Source organism: Manacus candei, unplaced genomic scaffold, assembly GCF_025592945.1.
Source record: "Manacus candei isolate 608988 ecotype Guabito, Panama unplaced genomic scaffold, ASM2559294v1 h1tg000041l, whole genome shotgun sequence".
Taxonomy (NCBI): Eukaryota; Metazoa; Chordata; class Aves; order Passeriformes; family Pipridae; genus Manacus; species Manacus candei.
In genome coordinates, this window is record NW_026138089.1 from 6,055,308 (window position 1) to 6,071,975 (window position 16,668).

Genomic DNA, 16,668 nt, shown 5'->3' on the forward strand with positions numbered 1-16,668 from the left:
CTCTTCACTGACTGCCATTTTGGCTAAGACATTTTACCCTTGACAACCTTATTTATCTAAAAATGGCTTGACTACTTCTGCTGATTCCAGGAACCAGAGACAGAATAACCCTCTGTGGTGCTGACTGTCCACAGTGCAGTTTGGCAGCCCACTGATTTCTATGGAAGACAGCAACAGGGCAAGTGCAGGGGAGGGAGCAGCACGCAAGTGGTTAATGCATACCATGAAGAACTATACATACATATACTGTCTCATATAGCCAGAATCTCTTATGTTGACATTTTCCATTCACTTCCACTGGAACTAAAATGCTCATAATAAAAATCTGGCAATCAAAAGCATAGAAATTGTCACCAAAGAAAAATCATTTCTATCTATATAGTTGACCAGAAGTCTTTCTGCCTCTTACAAGGAACATTAATGCCATCCATTATAGCAACAAATGCCAGCCAAGTCTCCTTCTTTCCACCTGTGATTTTAAAAGTACATTTCCCATGCAGAATGCTGTGTGCTTGGCAACCTCTGCATCTCCCCTCCCGATGAGTAGCAGAAATGCTACATGCTAAACTCTCATGGATTCCCACATTAGAGAGAAATTCTCAAACTACCCAGGAAAAACTTCAAAAAAGCTGCAAGGTATTTAACAAACCAGAGGCAATAGCAAAAGTCAAACCCTCAAAGCAGACAGAAAGAGAAAGAGAAAGAAAGAGAAAGAAAAGAAATGTCCTCTGCTTGACCCAAAATAACAGAACAGTTCTGCATAGGAAAGAAAATGAATTACCATTGTGGGGACCCTCAGTCATTTAGAGTCTCCAGTCAAGGCTGAGAGCCATTCTGAGACTGCAGGTTTTCCTCTAACTTCACTCCCCAGCTCTGCGAGGAACCAGTTAAAAATGACATCACTGCTCATACTACCCTCCTCCCCATTCACTTGCTAAAAAAGCTGAGGCTGCTCCTCTCCCCCTGCATTGGCTCCAGATTTGGTCCTCACTCCTCCTCGACAAGTTCTCTGTCTGCAGTTGACTGTGCAGATTGGTGTCAGTGCGGGACAGAGGATGAGTTTCTGTGCACTCTTAGAGCATCCCCACTGGCACCCACTTGAGAAATAAAATAGCCTTTCCATTAAGAAATCAAAAGAGGTCTAACCTTGCGATGTATAATGCATTACACAACCAGCTCTACAGAAGGCAGACAGTCTTCCTCTTTGAAGCAGGAGGGAGAGAGAGACCCCCCAAGGAGTTCTGCATTTTGTCTCATCTTCCTCAGAGGAGAAGACCCTCTCTGTGGTTTGCTGCTGCATCCTCCTTGCATTAGGACTGCAATCTATCTTTTTTTTTTATTTCCCTCCCCCCAAGTGTGACATCATCAGACACCAACTCCACTTCTGTAATAAAAAAGGATCCCAAGCAGAACTACCTCGTACGAGGTCATCTGGAGGACCCAGGCGATGCTGTCTCCTGAACAACTGTCGCTTCTTACAAAATACTATGCTCTTACTCAGTGTCATCTGGATTTAATAACCCCGCGCTTGCTGCAGACCAGGAGACCCAGCTGCAGGGTGAGATCGGTCTCGTTTCTATCCCCTCAGGCTCCACCGGCATCACCAGCAAGCAGGTCCCTCTGGAATGCTCCCCTGGTACACACTATTCACCTCTCAACTCCGTTTATTCCCCTCCTCTGACTGCTGGGAAGGATGCTGCAGCAAAATTCCTCGGCCAGCACTCCCATCTGCTACAGAGTAGCCAGGCTGAGAGCACCCAGCACACACGCTTCCCAACACTCCTCCACTCTCCTCAGCCTTATCAGCATCACTGAAGGGAGCCTTCTACAGACACCCCTGCCTGGTGGCTGCAGGAGCCAGCAGCTCATGGCCAGTCGCAGCGCAGGGCCTGTGCGTTGCCAAGGGCACCCGCCACCTTATTTTCCCTTACCTGCGTTTTCTCTCCTGGGATAGCGCGGGGGCTTGTGCTGTGCCTGACCATCCCCGGGGCAGCCAGTGGGTACCAGAGTGGCTGGGGCGAGCCCGACCGCGGCCGCTGGGGCGAGGGATGGACGGCACCTCTCGGGATCGGCAGCCTTCCCTGCGCGCTCCCATGCTTGCAGCAGCAGCCAGCAGCGGCGGCGGCAGCCACAGCACTGGCAGGAGAGAGGAGCCTGTGTGCACATGCATATGTATAACATATGCCTTCGTGTACCTGTTATGTAGACACAGAGCTACATGATGGTATAAACACAGACGTGCGTTTTGGATCTCTTGCTACCAGTAGTGCCGCAGACATACAATATATTGAAAAAAGTGAAAGGACTGATGGGATATGGAATTTAAAAGACGTGTGGATGTGACACCTAGGGACATAGTGTAGTGGTGGACCTGGCAATGGCAGGATTCAATGGTCAATGATTTGGATTCAATAATCTTAGAGGTCTTTTACAACTTAAAAGATTCCATGATCCTATGATACAACTGTATTAGCAAATGTGCTCGGAGTGGTTTGTCTACACAGTCTGCACACAAATATAACCCTTGCCGCAGTGTTGATTAGAGATGAGTATCTGACACAGAGCTGTAAAGGCTTCACAAAACTCATGGAAGCTCCTCTAAAAGGTGTAGTGGCATGTCACACACGTCATGTAGCGGTACTTCTTTGTAAGCTAGAAATGTCTTACATGGAGGGAGACCGGAAAAGTCAGCCATGAAACCCCCATCAGCCCTCTGAATTAGGAACATGCTGGTGCATCAGGTCCCAGAGAAAATCCGTGCTAGAGACAGGGAGTCAGTGGGAAGTCAAAAGAAGTCAGTAAAAATCCTGCCTCAGGGTTTATTCATAACTCCCTCCCCCTTATTTTTCAGAGCTGTGTTTTGCACATGGGCTGGTAACACATTCTTATCAAACACCAGAGCTCTTCTGAATGAGCCAGGGTTAAAAGCCTGACATCTCCTGTCATCTGGGACAGAACAACTTTACACACTCATCAAAGACAGGATTTCCACTAGAGTCTCCATCTTTTAGCAAGTAGCCATTCAGGTCTTCTTTTTCACAGCCCTGCCAGACTGCACTCATCCTCTCTGGGCATGCAGAAGGCGCAGGTCTCTGGCACAGGAAGGTGTGAGCCTAAGACTGAGTGGACACCTGATGACTGGTGGACAGAGGTGTGGGACCATCTTTGAAGCTCTACCAGTGTGAACCTTCAGATAAATATAGAAGAGCATGTCCTCTGCCATCACTCATTAATCAAACCTCAGTTTTCTAACTGCTGTGGTAGGGATATCATAGTTGTTAGCAAAGGGGGATCCTACATACACGTAGCAGCATCAATAACATCTCTGCAGAAACATTGATTATACACCATATAGTAGATTAAAAGACAAAAAAGAAGTGTGCCAATTCACCAGATAAATCCCTGTATTTCACTTCCAAATGAAGTGTTTAACCCAGTTTCCTAAGGAAAAAAGGCAAACTTGCTGCCACCTGTCCCCTGCATCCAATTCCCATAATTTTTGAGTTCCCTGCCCAAATTTGCCAGAATAATTTGATTATGTTCTATTTAATTAAGTACCTACAAATTTAAGGTGACAAAAAATAAAAAACTTAATCAGTGCCACTCTCATTTAGGACAGCCAGGTAAAATTTCCACTGGGAACTTACTGGCTGACTGGCTCTGTGCTAGTGGTGGTCCCCTTGCCCTGAGAGAGGGGAAGAGTGTCCTCTGGCTTTTCTGAAAAGGTAGAAAGTGTTTCAGAGAGTAAAGAACAAGTCTACAAATCTGCAAGAAGTCCTTACTTTTTTGTTTTCTTTGGTTAATGTGACAATTTTTTTAGTGTTTCTGTTTTCCTAAATCTGCTTGTCATGGATCCACACTTTGAAGCTCAAATGCCAGGGATTTTATCCTCTGAAGAAACCTTTTAACACGCCCTCCTCATTTTACTTTGGTTCTCCTAAGTAATGGCATTGTTTTAATCGGCCAGGAATGTTCATAGACTGCTGGCTGGTTATAACAGCTCCCAGACCTGACAAGTTCCATTCTCATTCAGGAAAGCAAACAAACTCATTCCTGTAAGAAAGAATAGGCAAGCAAAGTGTGGGACTGGGTGGTGGTGGAAAGAACCCAACAGAAATAAATTAGGGCTGAAACTACACCCAGAGCTCCAAAAACTCCCAAAGAGGCAGAAATTCTTCTAGTCAGAAGAGAGAGAAGCTTGCCCAGCTCTCCCATCATTTCCCCTCCTATTATACTGATATTATCTAACCATTCTACTTGGTGATTGCAGATTGTTTTGAGTATTTGGGTGACTGAGCTGAAGATCAGTGCTCAAATTAATGAGCACCAAGTAGCAGCGTTGCCCTAATATATGCATATAGTTTGGGGTACCTCCAAAGCAAATGGGGCAGAATATGCTCCATATTATATGAATTGCCTTGGCAAATGCACCTTGTTCAGAATTTCCACTATCTTCTTTAATCTAGTACTATGCCTCCCACAAGCACAGTTTAACAAATGTATTTTATCATATATATGGGTGTTTCCCATTTTGAGAATCCTTCAGAGATAAGATGAGAGTCCTGGACTACTGTCCTGCTCTGACCAGTCTTTAAATGCAATGAAGTCTGATAACAGACATGAAGAAGTCAGCAGATGAATGTCACACATCTATATCCTCTGCTATTTTTAACATTACAGTGTGTACTGAAAGGAAGAATGAAAAGTCCTCCTCTTTAATGATGTCCCTGAAATTTTTGAAAAAAATCTAAATTTCAATACTCTTCCATTGCAACCCAGACTATTACAAAGTAAATCAAGGTCATGGCTGTCTGTCACTTTCCCAAATTACTCTTGAGTAAAGACAGCCCTCAGCCAAATAATATCAGTCTAAACAGGAACTCAGCCTCTTCTGTTTCGTTATCCCAGAGAGGTTTCAATTTCAAAGCTGACTTGGACCACATAAAAGTTAGCTTTTAAGTAGGAGCAGTATGAATATTTCTCCCTCCCCTCTATTTTACCTTCTCAAGGAAAGAAAGAAGAAAATAAGACCCAGTGCTGGTTCTGCTGACCTGACACAAGAGGAGGAAGCAGAATACCACGGCATTCCTCTGAGAGAAAATCTCAGTGCCATTATTTCATCATCTATTTTCCTTCCTACTCCACTTGACTGCATGGTATCCTAAAAACAGGCTGCTCCAGCCTACTTCACCCATTTCAGAGGAGCTGGCCATCCTTGGCAGGGGTAGCTCCAAGCACCCCACCATTTGGCAACAAGAGGTGACAACTCAACTGACCCTGGAGATCCTTACTGGCATTACCTTTCTTATTCATAAGGTGCAGCTGGAGCAGGTCCAGAGGAGGGCCATGAAGATGATCAGGGGGCTGAAGCACCTCTCCTATGAGAACAGGCTTAGAGAGTTGGGGTTGTTCAGCCTGGAGAAGAAAGAAAAGGCTCCAGGGAAACTTTCTAACAGCCTTCCAGTACCTAAAGGGGGCGTACAAGAAAGCAGGAGAGGGACTTTTTCCAAGGGCATGTAGTGACAAGACAAGGGGGAATGGCTTTAAACTGAAAGAGGGTAGGTTCAGATTAGAAATTATTTACTATGAGGGTGATGAGGTACTGGAACAGGTTACCCAGAGAGGCTGTGGATGTGCCATCTCTGGAAGCATTCAAGGCCAGATTGGATGGGGCTTTGAGCAATGTGGTGTAGTGGAAGGTGTCCTTGCCCATGGTTGGGGAGTTGGAACTAGATGATCTTTAAGATCCCTTCCAGCCCAGGTCATTTTTTGGTTCTACGATGATTCTATGAAATGTGAGAAATGGAGAAAAAAAGGAGGAAGGAAAGAGAAATTTGGAAGGGAAAGACAAGAAAGGTACATTGCTTCCCATGTACCTGCCATACATTTGTCAGTTTGAAATTGGCAGGCATACACTGGGCACATGATGCAGCTTGCGTGTTTATCATGTCACTTTTGCTGCACCTAATTCACCACAGTTGGTTTCATGTCCTCAGCAGGCAGTGACCTCAATGACAGTCATACGCCAAATTCCAGCCTCGAAGTCTTCATGCCAGGCTCCTTGTAATGGCTGGTTTTGACTTTAACATTCACCTTTTATGCTTTAAAACTCTTAAGGGAATAGCCCTAGCATGGGTATTTCCTTTTGCTTTTACTTGCCTGACTGAAAGGCTGGGTTGCATTGCTGGTCTGTCCCTGTTTTGGCCTTGACAGACAGACCAAGGGCACTGCAGCCCTTTGACAAAATCTGGAAACAGAAGCAGGACAAGGGAGGCCCTCTCTTGCACTTCCCAGTTCCTCTTAACCCCAGCTTTTCCTGCCTGTTACTGCACATCCCGGTCTATGCTGTGCTGCACACTCTGGGGCTATGAAGTCAGTGTTGGCACCAGGAAAGGAGATGCAAACTGGGGAGAAAGAGCACTAAAAAATAATTATACAATAAAAAATAATTATACTCTGACACAGAAAATTGAGTATATTTTGGATGTGCAGGGCTGAACATTTTGGAGGAGGCAGAACGGGAAGCATCAGAGTTGGAGCAGTGGGGAGGGACAATGAAAGGCAGCAAACACACTTCAAGGTAATAATATCATCCCAAAAGCCTTTCATTTGCAGTAACTGTACTCTGGGCTGGTTTTCTAGCTGCCACCTGCGTGCAATGTGCATTGCTTTATCACAAGCAACGTAGAACATATTGCAGATGCTCGTAGCAATGGAAAATACAAAAAGTAAAGTTAAAAAAAATGCAAATGGGAGTAACTAATAGCACACTCATGCCTAGAAGTGAGATTGTCAAAGCCATTCTGAAGGCTTCAGATATGCACTGCCCATCAAGAAAACCACTTGGCTTTGTGAATCACAACTCCCTTCTTACTACACTAGGGTAGAGGAAGGCCTCTTGGCATTTGGGAGTTAAGTAAATTGTATTTCTAAGAGACAAGGCAGGTCATGTATTATTAAAATAATTAAGAACTAGAAAGCAATACAACAAAAAAAAAAATCTTGAGGTTTTTGGGGATAGCACTCAGCGGATGTCACCACACAATGGAACTGGATTCTGCTATCAGGTCTCAGACCATTTTCCACACCCAACCTCATACATAGGTGCCTTCATATGGCCAAGGACCCACATTCTCAGTGGGTCCTCTCTGAATATGATATTTAAACCAGAAAGCATCAGACTTGATTGTCTTCTCATTGCGATTCTGTTTCTTATAGGGCTGCATCAAATAGCAGGCATCTTTCTCACACATCATAAAAAATATTTTTTCAAGGCTAAAATATCATTGACTCAGGGTCCTTTCATAACATCAGCTCATGAAGCACAATAATTCTGCTTGCTACAAGCCAGGCCTTTCTTCTTCAATTATATGCCCCATATTCTTTCTTCAATTATATGCCCCATATACTCTCATTTCTTAAACCAGAATTAATGAGTGTCTGCTAAAAGACAAGTGCTGTTCTTCCACCAGTTTTGAAGTGTGCCTGTCATCATGGTCGAGCTCTGCCACTGGGAAGTAACTTTTGGCTGAAGCAGCTGCGAGGTGTGCTGCAAGCCTTGAGGACAACGTCACAGCTGTTCTGTCCTTGGTGTCTGCTCCTTTTCTCCCCCAGCATCCTCCTTTCCAGAAACAGGGCCCTAGCACACAAACCAGACAGCAAGGCTGGTTTGGGTGACCATTCTCATTTTCCCATACTTTTAGTATTTGTTTCAGAGAATCGTGGAATGGTTAGGGTTGGAAGGGACATTAAATATCATCTAGTTCCAAACCCGTGCTGTGAACAGGGACACCTTCCACTACACCAGGTTGCTCAAAGCCCCATCCAGTCTGGCCTTGAATGCTTCCAGGGATGTGGAGTCCACAGTTTCACTGCAGCTGTAGCAACGAAGAATTTTGGAGCTAACATTGGAAAAGCTTCCACAGCTGTGTCAGAAGATTTAAAAAAATTCCCTGGTGCTCCTTAGGCCAGTTTGGCTGCTCCAGCCTGTTATGACATGCTCACCTGAGGGAGAAAGTGGACCCTTCCTCTATACACTGCCATCCAAGCATGGGGGAATTCCATGGCAGCAGCACCATGACAGCCAGTGTCTTTTTCTCACTGCAGAGAGAAATCTTCCTGGCCCCATTCCTCTGTACCTCCAGGCTACATGGGTGCACAGCCCCTGGGTGGCTGATGAGAAATGACTCTCCACTCTGCCCCAGGCTGCCTAGCCACACTGGAACCAGGGGACAGGTCCCAGTTAAAGGCCACCAGAGCTACATCTACTTGCAACTTGTTGAGCAGGTCCTAAATATGCAGTATGTAGCTACCAATTATCAAAGTACTTGCTGGTAAAGATTATTACAGGTTTCTGCTCTTCCTATTGTGATTACAGGGTGCTGCTCAGCCACATACACCCCCATACAAGCACCTTTTAGCCTCATTTCCTACAGAAACAAGTGGGATGGAGTTACACCACCTGCTGAGTGCATGGCTGCACCTTCCTCTACCGCCAGCCACCACAGCCCCCCTGGCCAACCCGGGCCAGATCCACACAGTGTAGGTGACACCAGGGTGCAAAATAACAATTCAGAACATTTATTTTTCTCACAGCTTGAAGAAAGGATGGGATTTTCCACGTCATCCTTACCTGGGAAAAACTATTCCCCCACATCTGCAGCAGTGCAGTGACTGTAACGCTTAACCAGGAGGACAGGAGACACAGATGCAACTTTCCTCTCCTCAGAGGGATATGAAGCTGTATTTTCTACCAGTGAGAACAGTGTCACCCACTGTGCAATACAGTACTGTGGCACTGGTCTTCAGTACTGATCCTGGTTTGGTTTCATAAACAAAGAAGAGGAAGCAAAACTTTCTACTCATCAGGACATAAAGATTCTTCCTTCTAGATTAACTAATACATCAAGCTGTGAAATAGAACTTGGATTGCCATGGAACCAAAAAATAAAATCTTGAACTGAATTTTGGGTCCTGCCCTGGGTGACACAGAAACTTCTTAACTGTTTACTATTCCCACTATCCCCCATGCTGCCCTGGAGTGACAGGGTGTGCAACCCATACTTTGGGAGAATTAGGATGTGGTTTACAAGTCTTATAATGATAAAATATGTTGGACAAGTATCAATATATTTGTCTGGTCTTTTGTCTCCAAAAGCATAATGAAAATGTTTTTAAATAGGAATAGGAATTGTACTAGTATAAATATTTTGGATTCATAATGTAACTTTCACTCTCAACTCAATAATTAAGAGATTTGTATATGTGGCTCCATCCATTTCTACGTAATCCAAGAGTGCCTCAGTTGCTATGCTATTTGGGTGCCAGCTGTAAAATAAGAATTGCAGAAAAGGATCCTCTCACTGACACTTCTTTTGCCCAACAGTGCACCACTCCCTTCATTTGTCTGAAGCCTTTGCTTAGCCACAGGTGACAGTGCCGGGGCTCTTAGAAGAGCCCTGAGTTACACGAGCTTTATATTGTAACTATATTATGTTTATTGTCTCTCATTAGTGTTTCCATCCTTCCGGATCCTTTTTCACAAGATTTTCTTCTTGTTTATTTCAGAAGAACTACTGACTGTGTCATAAATATTGATGTTTGATTTAATGTATTTTGCTTTTAGCCTGGCAACTCTATATTTCTGCTTGCCAGGACTTTGTTTTTCAGACAGCTAGACACAGTTGTTATAATACAGACTAATAACTGCTGGAAAAGGCTGCAAGGTTTTGTAATGCAAATAGAAATATAAGTCACATTCAAGTAACCCAGTGCCTAAAATAGCAACCATGTCATTGTCCTAGCACAACTGGTATCTGAAAAGCCCGCAAACCATCCAGCAAGAACTGCCTTATTCTGACCTATTAAAACAGGGCAGAACTGCAATAATCTCATAGTATTCATTGTGCACTTTACAGCAAGCTCTACCCATAAACCCAAATAACAACCTAGGGAACTATCACTCTGTACTGACTGCATTGGTACAAATCATTATTACTTACCTAATAATTATCACTTGATGGAAAAGAGTTGAGGAATGTAATTTTCAGTGCTTTACTTTCAGCGCTGCCTTCTTGCTTTGATATTGAGTTAAACCCTGAAGATATATCTGCTGAATTTTACTGACAAATTACATTCATCATCTATTTGCCTGTCTTGTCAAGAATCTGAGATGTAATACATATTAAGATACTACACATGAATTTCCTGTTAGAGCACTTAGCACATACTGTGCTTGATTTCCAAAATCCAAAACAACGCATTTAGTGACCCCTAGGGAGCAGCCAAGCTACAGGATTAGTGACCTCTATAAGCAGTGGCCACAAAACCAAGAATCCAATGGGTATTATCCCCAAGTGGGCTTGCCATCTGCTGCTCCAGGAGAACCACCTCAATTCCTTTCCACGCATGCGCAATTTAAGACAATCATGAGAATTCTATACTTATTCCTCCATATCCATGTGCTTCATCCATCAGCTATGAAGGAATTGACCATCATTTGCTCTCTGACCAGAAAAAACACCAGCACATGGTGGCAGGGCTGAGCCATCCATCTGGAGCTTATGGCTCTGCTGCAGAGGGTGGCCAAGGAGGTGGTAGGTGGAGCAAGGATGGACATGGTCATGGCAAAGGTAGGGAGAAATGAGCCTGGAAAGGATACGTGTGACCCTGTGTTTCTCAGTCTTATTGCAGTTGGCTACGTGTCTCTAAAAGTTGTGTCTGCTACTGAAATTTTCCCTCAAGACTGAAAATGGGAGCACCTGAGCATGTGCCTTTGATCGAGGGACACAACATCTCTTCTTAAAAGCTTTAACTATCCACTGCTTTTAGCTAAAAAATAGCTAAAAAAATCAGTGTCTGTTCTTGCCTTGGTGACAGTGTGACGGGAGAACAGTTGTATTTTATCCCTGTCTTCATTGCTGCAGTGGGAAAATGAAGAGAGGGGTATGCATAATCAAATGGGAGAGAGAAATGAGTTGAACTGATTCCACGTGCTGCCTGTGTCAGCCACAAACAGCTCAGACAAGGGAGGAAAAGCAGAAAACCTTGAGCCTTCATGTCCTGGAAAAAAATGACCATTTATTTTAGAGATAAGCAGCCTTCATAGGAAAGGGAGGCCACAGTGATTACCTCTATCTGGAAAGAGTGAAGTGGTGAAATCCTGTCCCAGACAGAGCCAATAACAAGATGCCCAGCAAGGCCAAGGCTGTGGACACCCCAAATGCCTTCTATATGTCAAACATTTAAATTGATGCTAAAAATGCCTAGTCTGAATGACAGGAACCTATTTGGGCAGGCTGGTGACTGAAGTAGATGTGTACAGCAGCAGTGACAGGGTTGCAGTGAGCAGCAATGATAATCCTCTTTGTGGATCAATCTTCAAAAAGCCAAAAAAAATATGTTTTCACAGAGCTATGTGACACCATGACAACATGGAAGGGAATGTCATTGTGCAACTATTTTCCCTGAGTTTCATTAGATAGCCTTGAATTTTGTGGAAATATTGACAGGCCAAGGGAAAATCCCAAGTGCCATTTAATTTTGACAGATGGAAAAAATAATGCCTTGTACGAAGCATGATAGCTTGATGGTTTGCTTTGTCCCTTTTCATCAAGGACCAGCTCCCAGGGGCAGAAGCCTGGATAAAGCACATGTCAAATACAAGGAACCAGAATGGCAGAGAGATTTTATGATTAAATATGCACAAGGGAGAGTGGAAGTGGGGGGAGGGAAGGATGCACATACAGTATATGAAGTAAATGGTGCAGAAGTGACGGATACGGCAATACAGAACTGCCTGATGTGAAACTGAAACCCAGGCTGTCGGGGAGGCATGACCTACCTCATTTACTCACCACAGTCTACAACTGGAAGTCATCCCAACAATTTATCTCAACTCATTATTCAACCACTTTGTTATTTGATAGGAAAATAGCTTTTCCCTGCTAGCATGTGTGAGACCTGGCTAAGCTATTCATAGTAAATCTGGGACTAATTTTATTAGAGCCCTTTCTTGGTTGTTGCACTCTTTTTGAAAAAATATTGTGCCAACAGCTACACAGACAGTATTATTTCATAGAGACCTAGTGCCTTTTTCATTTGATATTGACAACAGTGACTGAAGTTGGTTAGACAAATGTGGTTAGGCTTTGCTGTTTGTAAATGAGAAGTGCTGCTGACTGCCTACTTGCTTGCCTGTTTCTACACTTCCTCCATTTGCAAACAGCCCTGTGTGCAGCCACTCTGGCTGACTTAACATGGGCTATTACAGGCCCTGGGCCAGAGCCCCGCCAAGCCGAGCCAGTCTTTGGCAATGCTGCTCCAGTTGCCTTATTCTATCTACTGTGCAAGGTTATTGCACAGCGCCCACGAGGTAGGAACACAAGGTACCATGAATGGGAATTAGAAAAGGTAAAATCATTTCTCTTTGACAGCATTTAAAATCTGCTTCCCCAGCCCTTTGAAATATGCTTCTCACCAGAGCTCCCTGTTCAAACAAAACTAGTGCACTGTACAGTGGATTGGTCACAGGCATCTTTGTTCTGCACCCACACAAAATTAGAAGTGACACTTTACTTCCATTGCAGGCCAGACATCAAGCAGAGTCGTGTCCCCAGTTATAGTTTATTTAAAGCCATAGATGGCTTTTTAGGCATCAAAGAGAAAGGGGTCTAGGAGGGGGATGCTGCTCAGGGGAAGACTGGGAGCAAACCAGTACAGTTTAGTCATACGTGTCTTTGACTGCTCCATGTTTGCTTTTTAAATTGCTGAAATGTAATGTGGCGATGAAGTTACACGAAGCACAAGACACTGAGTAGTGGGCTATGAAGCTTTTTCAGTTTGTTAGTATTTTAGCTCTGCCATACCTGTTGCAAAGGTAAGGGATTAGACCGGTGTAAATCAGTGCTGTTCCATGAAGGACAGCCACAGCAGGAAGCCAGGCTAAAGGCTCAGAAGGCTTCACAAGCTGAGAGTACAAAGCACCATTGGGATACAAAGCACGCTGTCAGCATCCAAACCATGGGACAGGATGTTTGGAAAGGGCACGTAGTTTTTTTATCATAACTTGGACTCTCTTTCAAAGGAATCCCATTTAAACCAGAAACAGGGCTTTGCACACAGTCAGGCTCTCCAGAGTCAGCAGCTCACCTCTTCCTAGATCAGTAAATCTGTGTTACAAACAGCTGGATGCCCCAGCCCTCTGGGGTAGCTGGGTTTCAAGCTTACAAGTATCACAAATGAGTTCATTTCCCCTCATTAACTTTCACAAGTAGTTGCTGCTCCTCTGAACTTTGCATTTCTCTGCCCTAGGTCCCTCAGGAATCTGGGGCTGAAAAAGTCCTTCTTGACAGGAGAGGTTTCGGACAGCTGCCCAAATGAGGAGAATGAAGGGGGCCTCATTAGCCTGGACACAGCACTCACAGAACGGATGGGGAGCGGGATTAAATCAAAGGAGAAACTTATAAAGCAGAAATCTGAGCAGCTTCACTTTTTTTCAGATAGTTGTTTTCACCAGGTTTCTTATTCAATACAAGCCTCATCCAAAGTAGTATGACAAACTGTTGAGCTCATGCTTCCAAATTCAGTTTATTCCTCTCTCTCCATCCCAGACTTCTAATTTTCTTACTTCTCTCAGTGGCTCACTAATTTCTCAAACCAACAGGTGAGATCCCAGGCTCTCCTCACTGTCAGCTATTTCTCTAAATATGCAGCATGGCAATCTTTGAGACCCCAGAAAGCCCTGCACTAAACAGCTGGTTTGAAAACCTTACTGCACCCACTGCATGCCAGAGGACCTTATGGACTGTCTTACTGGCACTTCCATCAGGTCTTCTGTCACACATGAGGCTGCTTTCCTAAACCCCACCTCCCTATGTATTTTATTTCAATCAGGGATTTCTCTTCCTCCTTTTCTGTCTCATATGATTTTCATACTGAAGGCTCACATGAATGTTTTCTTGAATAGCAGAACAAACAACCCAAAGCAGCCCACACAGTTAGGGTGAGACTCGGCACACGGATATTAAAACAGTATGTGCATTTTCCTCCAAAACCCAGCACTGAAGACATAATAGCATTGAGGGCTGAAACAATACAGAAAGCATAATAAGGTTAGGTGAAAAGACTTTCACTCCTTCCCTGTACACGACACACACTGTGGAGAAGTGTTTGTTATCGACTGCAAAACTTTAATGACCCTTGGCTAGTCAAATTATTAAAAAATGAGGAAAAGAAAAAAGAAATAAATCCAACCAAACCCACTATGTGGATATATTCATTCTTGAGAGAGGGTAAATTCCAGTGATGAAAATGGTGGATAGCCCATGAAGAGGTCTGGGCTTGGGTCCTAGTTATCACAGAGGCTTTATATATGATCTTGAGCAAACCACTTAGGGTGGGATTCAGTTGCTTCAACAAAGGTATCCGGTACCATTTGAGATGCCCTAGGTTATCCAACACATCTTTACAGGGCTGGCTGGTTGACACAAAATAGGACCCCGGGGTAGCAGCCAGAGGCCAGGAAGGATTTAGGCACCTGTACCTTACCGTGTGCTGTGTTTTTAGTGTCTGTTATAGATACCTCATGCAGCCTTCAAAGCCTAGCAGCTTCTAAGCTAAAGTGCCCATTACCCACCTCTCCTGAACCCTCCAGCCAGGCTCTGCACTCCCAGACCCAGGGTACTGCTCCCAACAAGCTGTGCTTTCACTGGAGGGCAGCTGGCAGGAAACACCCTACACACTGCAGCCCAAAGCCAGGGACTGCAGGAAGCAGGATTCCCTCTCCCCCAAGGGCAGTGCTGCCCACAGGGTTTGCCCAGGGATCACACTAGCACTGGAATCACTGTACTGCCAGATTCACGTTGGTCTTCTAGTCTGTCCTGTACAATACCCCTGGAGAGGTCCATGGACCACTATATTTCATCCAGTACATTAATCCCTCATGACAGAGAGAGCCTCCAGACTGCCTAACACACTCAGCAAAGTTGGCATGTCTGTTCCTGGGTATCTTTACAGTGTTGGGCATATCTCCTCCCAAAATATCAAACCCTCATTCCTTTAGCACTTTTCCAAACTCAGCAAGGCACACATGCATGGGTGCCACCAGCCCACTAGACATCACATCTTGAGCATCAGTACATTTGCTTCTCTATGTGTCCAGGACCTGCTATCATCTCCAGCCATGGGCTGGCTAACTTTGTATTCTCTGAGCCAGCTTTACAGCACAATCACATTTCAAAAATTTATCACCCAAGCCCAAACTGCCAGTGAGTCTGTCAGAGACAGAAAACTTTGGCAGCTGGGTTGTTGGTGGCCAGAGGCCATTCCCAGTGAGTATAACATAGACAGGGCATGGGCTCTCACAGTGATTTACTGTGCACTCAAGACATAAATCACCATTGCTTCCTGACTACTTGTGAATGTAATCATGTAAGAAGGGGAATGAAGCATTTCCACTGAGTCTTCTTTTCTCCCAGTTTGCAAAAACATTTGTTTTCCTCCATCTTATTGATGTCTGACATCTGCACTTGTGCTGTTGAGAAATTGCAGCTGGGTTTCAGAGTCCAGCTCAAGTCAGGGTGATTCCTGCACATCCCTCCACTTTTGTGCTTCTACCTTACCATGAGATGCACATGGATACCATGTCCCTTTCTGAAAGCTTTGCAGGGGTGAAGAACATAGGCACAAGCACTTGGGACATCTGTCCACAGCTACCTCTTCCCAGGTCTGATGCCACTACTGCCCACACTTCAGCCTCAGGTTTGTGCCAATCTATGCATCCCTGCTTTAAGTGAGTGAAGGCTTTCCCAAATTAGGGGCTATATGAGGCATCCAAAGACCAGATACAAAGTTTCTGACAGGGGAGAAGATGACTCCATTCCTCATTTACTGCTTGGTTATGAAAGTGAGCACAGATCTGCTGGGGGTAACACTGAGAGCTATCTAGTACTCACTGGCTGGGATGCCCCAAGCCCCAAGCACCAGGACAGGCACCTGGCTTCCTATTCTGCCACCTAGCATTAAGAAAGCTCCAGAGGCCATTGGGTAAGGGATGAGGAAACTGCCCCAAAGCCCCAAGGAGTAAGGACCGCAGCTTGGGCTTCTCCAGCACAAGGAGGGCTGTAGAGACCTTCTTCCACACTTACCTTCTTCCTGGACACCAGCAGAGCAAAGTGGTCGTCGCTTCGTCCTGCCCATGCCCTGCCAAGAGTTCCAAAGGCAGCACAACTGCTGCCCTGCTACCCTGACTGCATTAACACAAAACCCACCATTACACCAGCTGCTACTAGATCCCTACTATCTCAAAACAACCAGCATAATTGGCAACAGCAGAGTAAAGTATCAAATCAACTCTTTTTGAGGGACTTCATAAGAGGCCAACAAAAGCAAGAACTTTCAGAGCTCTCAGCTACGCATTGCAAGAGGTCTCAGTGGAGCATCAGATGACGAGGAACAGATTTGCTGCATTACACACTCATGTCAAAGGGCTGTGCCAGAGCTTTAGTGGACAGCAAGCCTGAATTTCTTTGCACTTGCTGGCTTAAGCCAGACGGAGGCCTGCAGACTTGTGTTTTATATTGTGCCTATCTTCTTTCTTCATTTCATTGATCAAAGTCTGATAGCTCTCTCACATATCTTACTCCAGACTGGCCCCACCACTTTTGCCGT

General features: G+C 44.7%; 1 protein-coding gene across 3 annotated transcripts in view; it reads right to left on the minus strand.

The window, feature by feature from the left end:
- The window catches only part of NHS (NHS actin remodeling regulator), a 254,573-nt gene that overhangs the window by 44,744 nt on the left and 193,161 nt on the right, over positions 1 to 16,668 (minus strand). Inside the window, exon 1 of one of the 3 annotated variants that reach the window (XM_051795023.1) lies at positions 782 to 1,087. The exons of the other annotated variants lie outside the window; for them this stretch is intronic. Coding sequence (XP_051650983.1) covers positions 782 to 803 — 22 coding nt within the window. The 5' untranslated portion in view covers positions 804 to 1,087. Of the gene's footprint in view, positions 1 to 781; positions 1,088 to 16,668 lie in introns of those variants that run through there. 3 annotated transcript variants of the gene reach the window in all.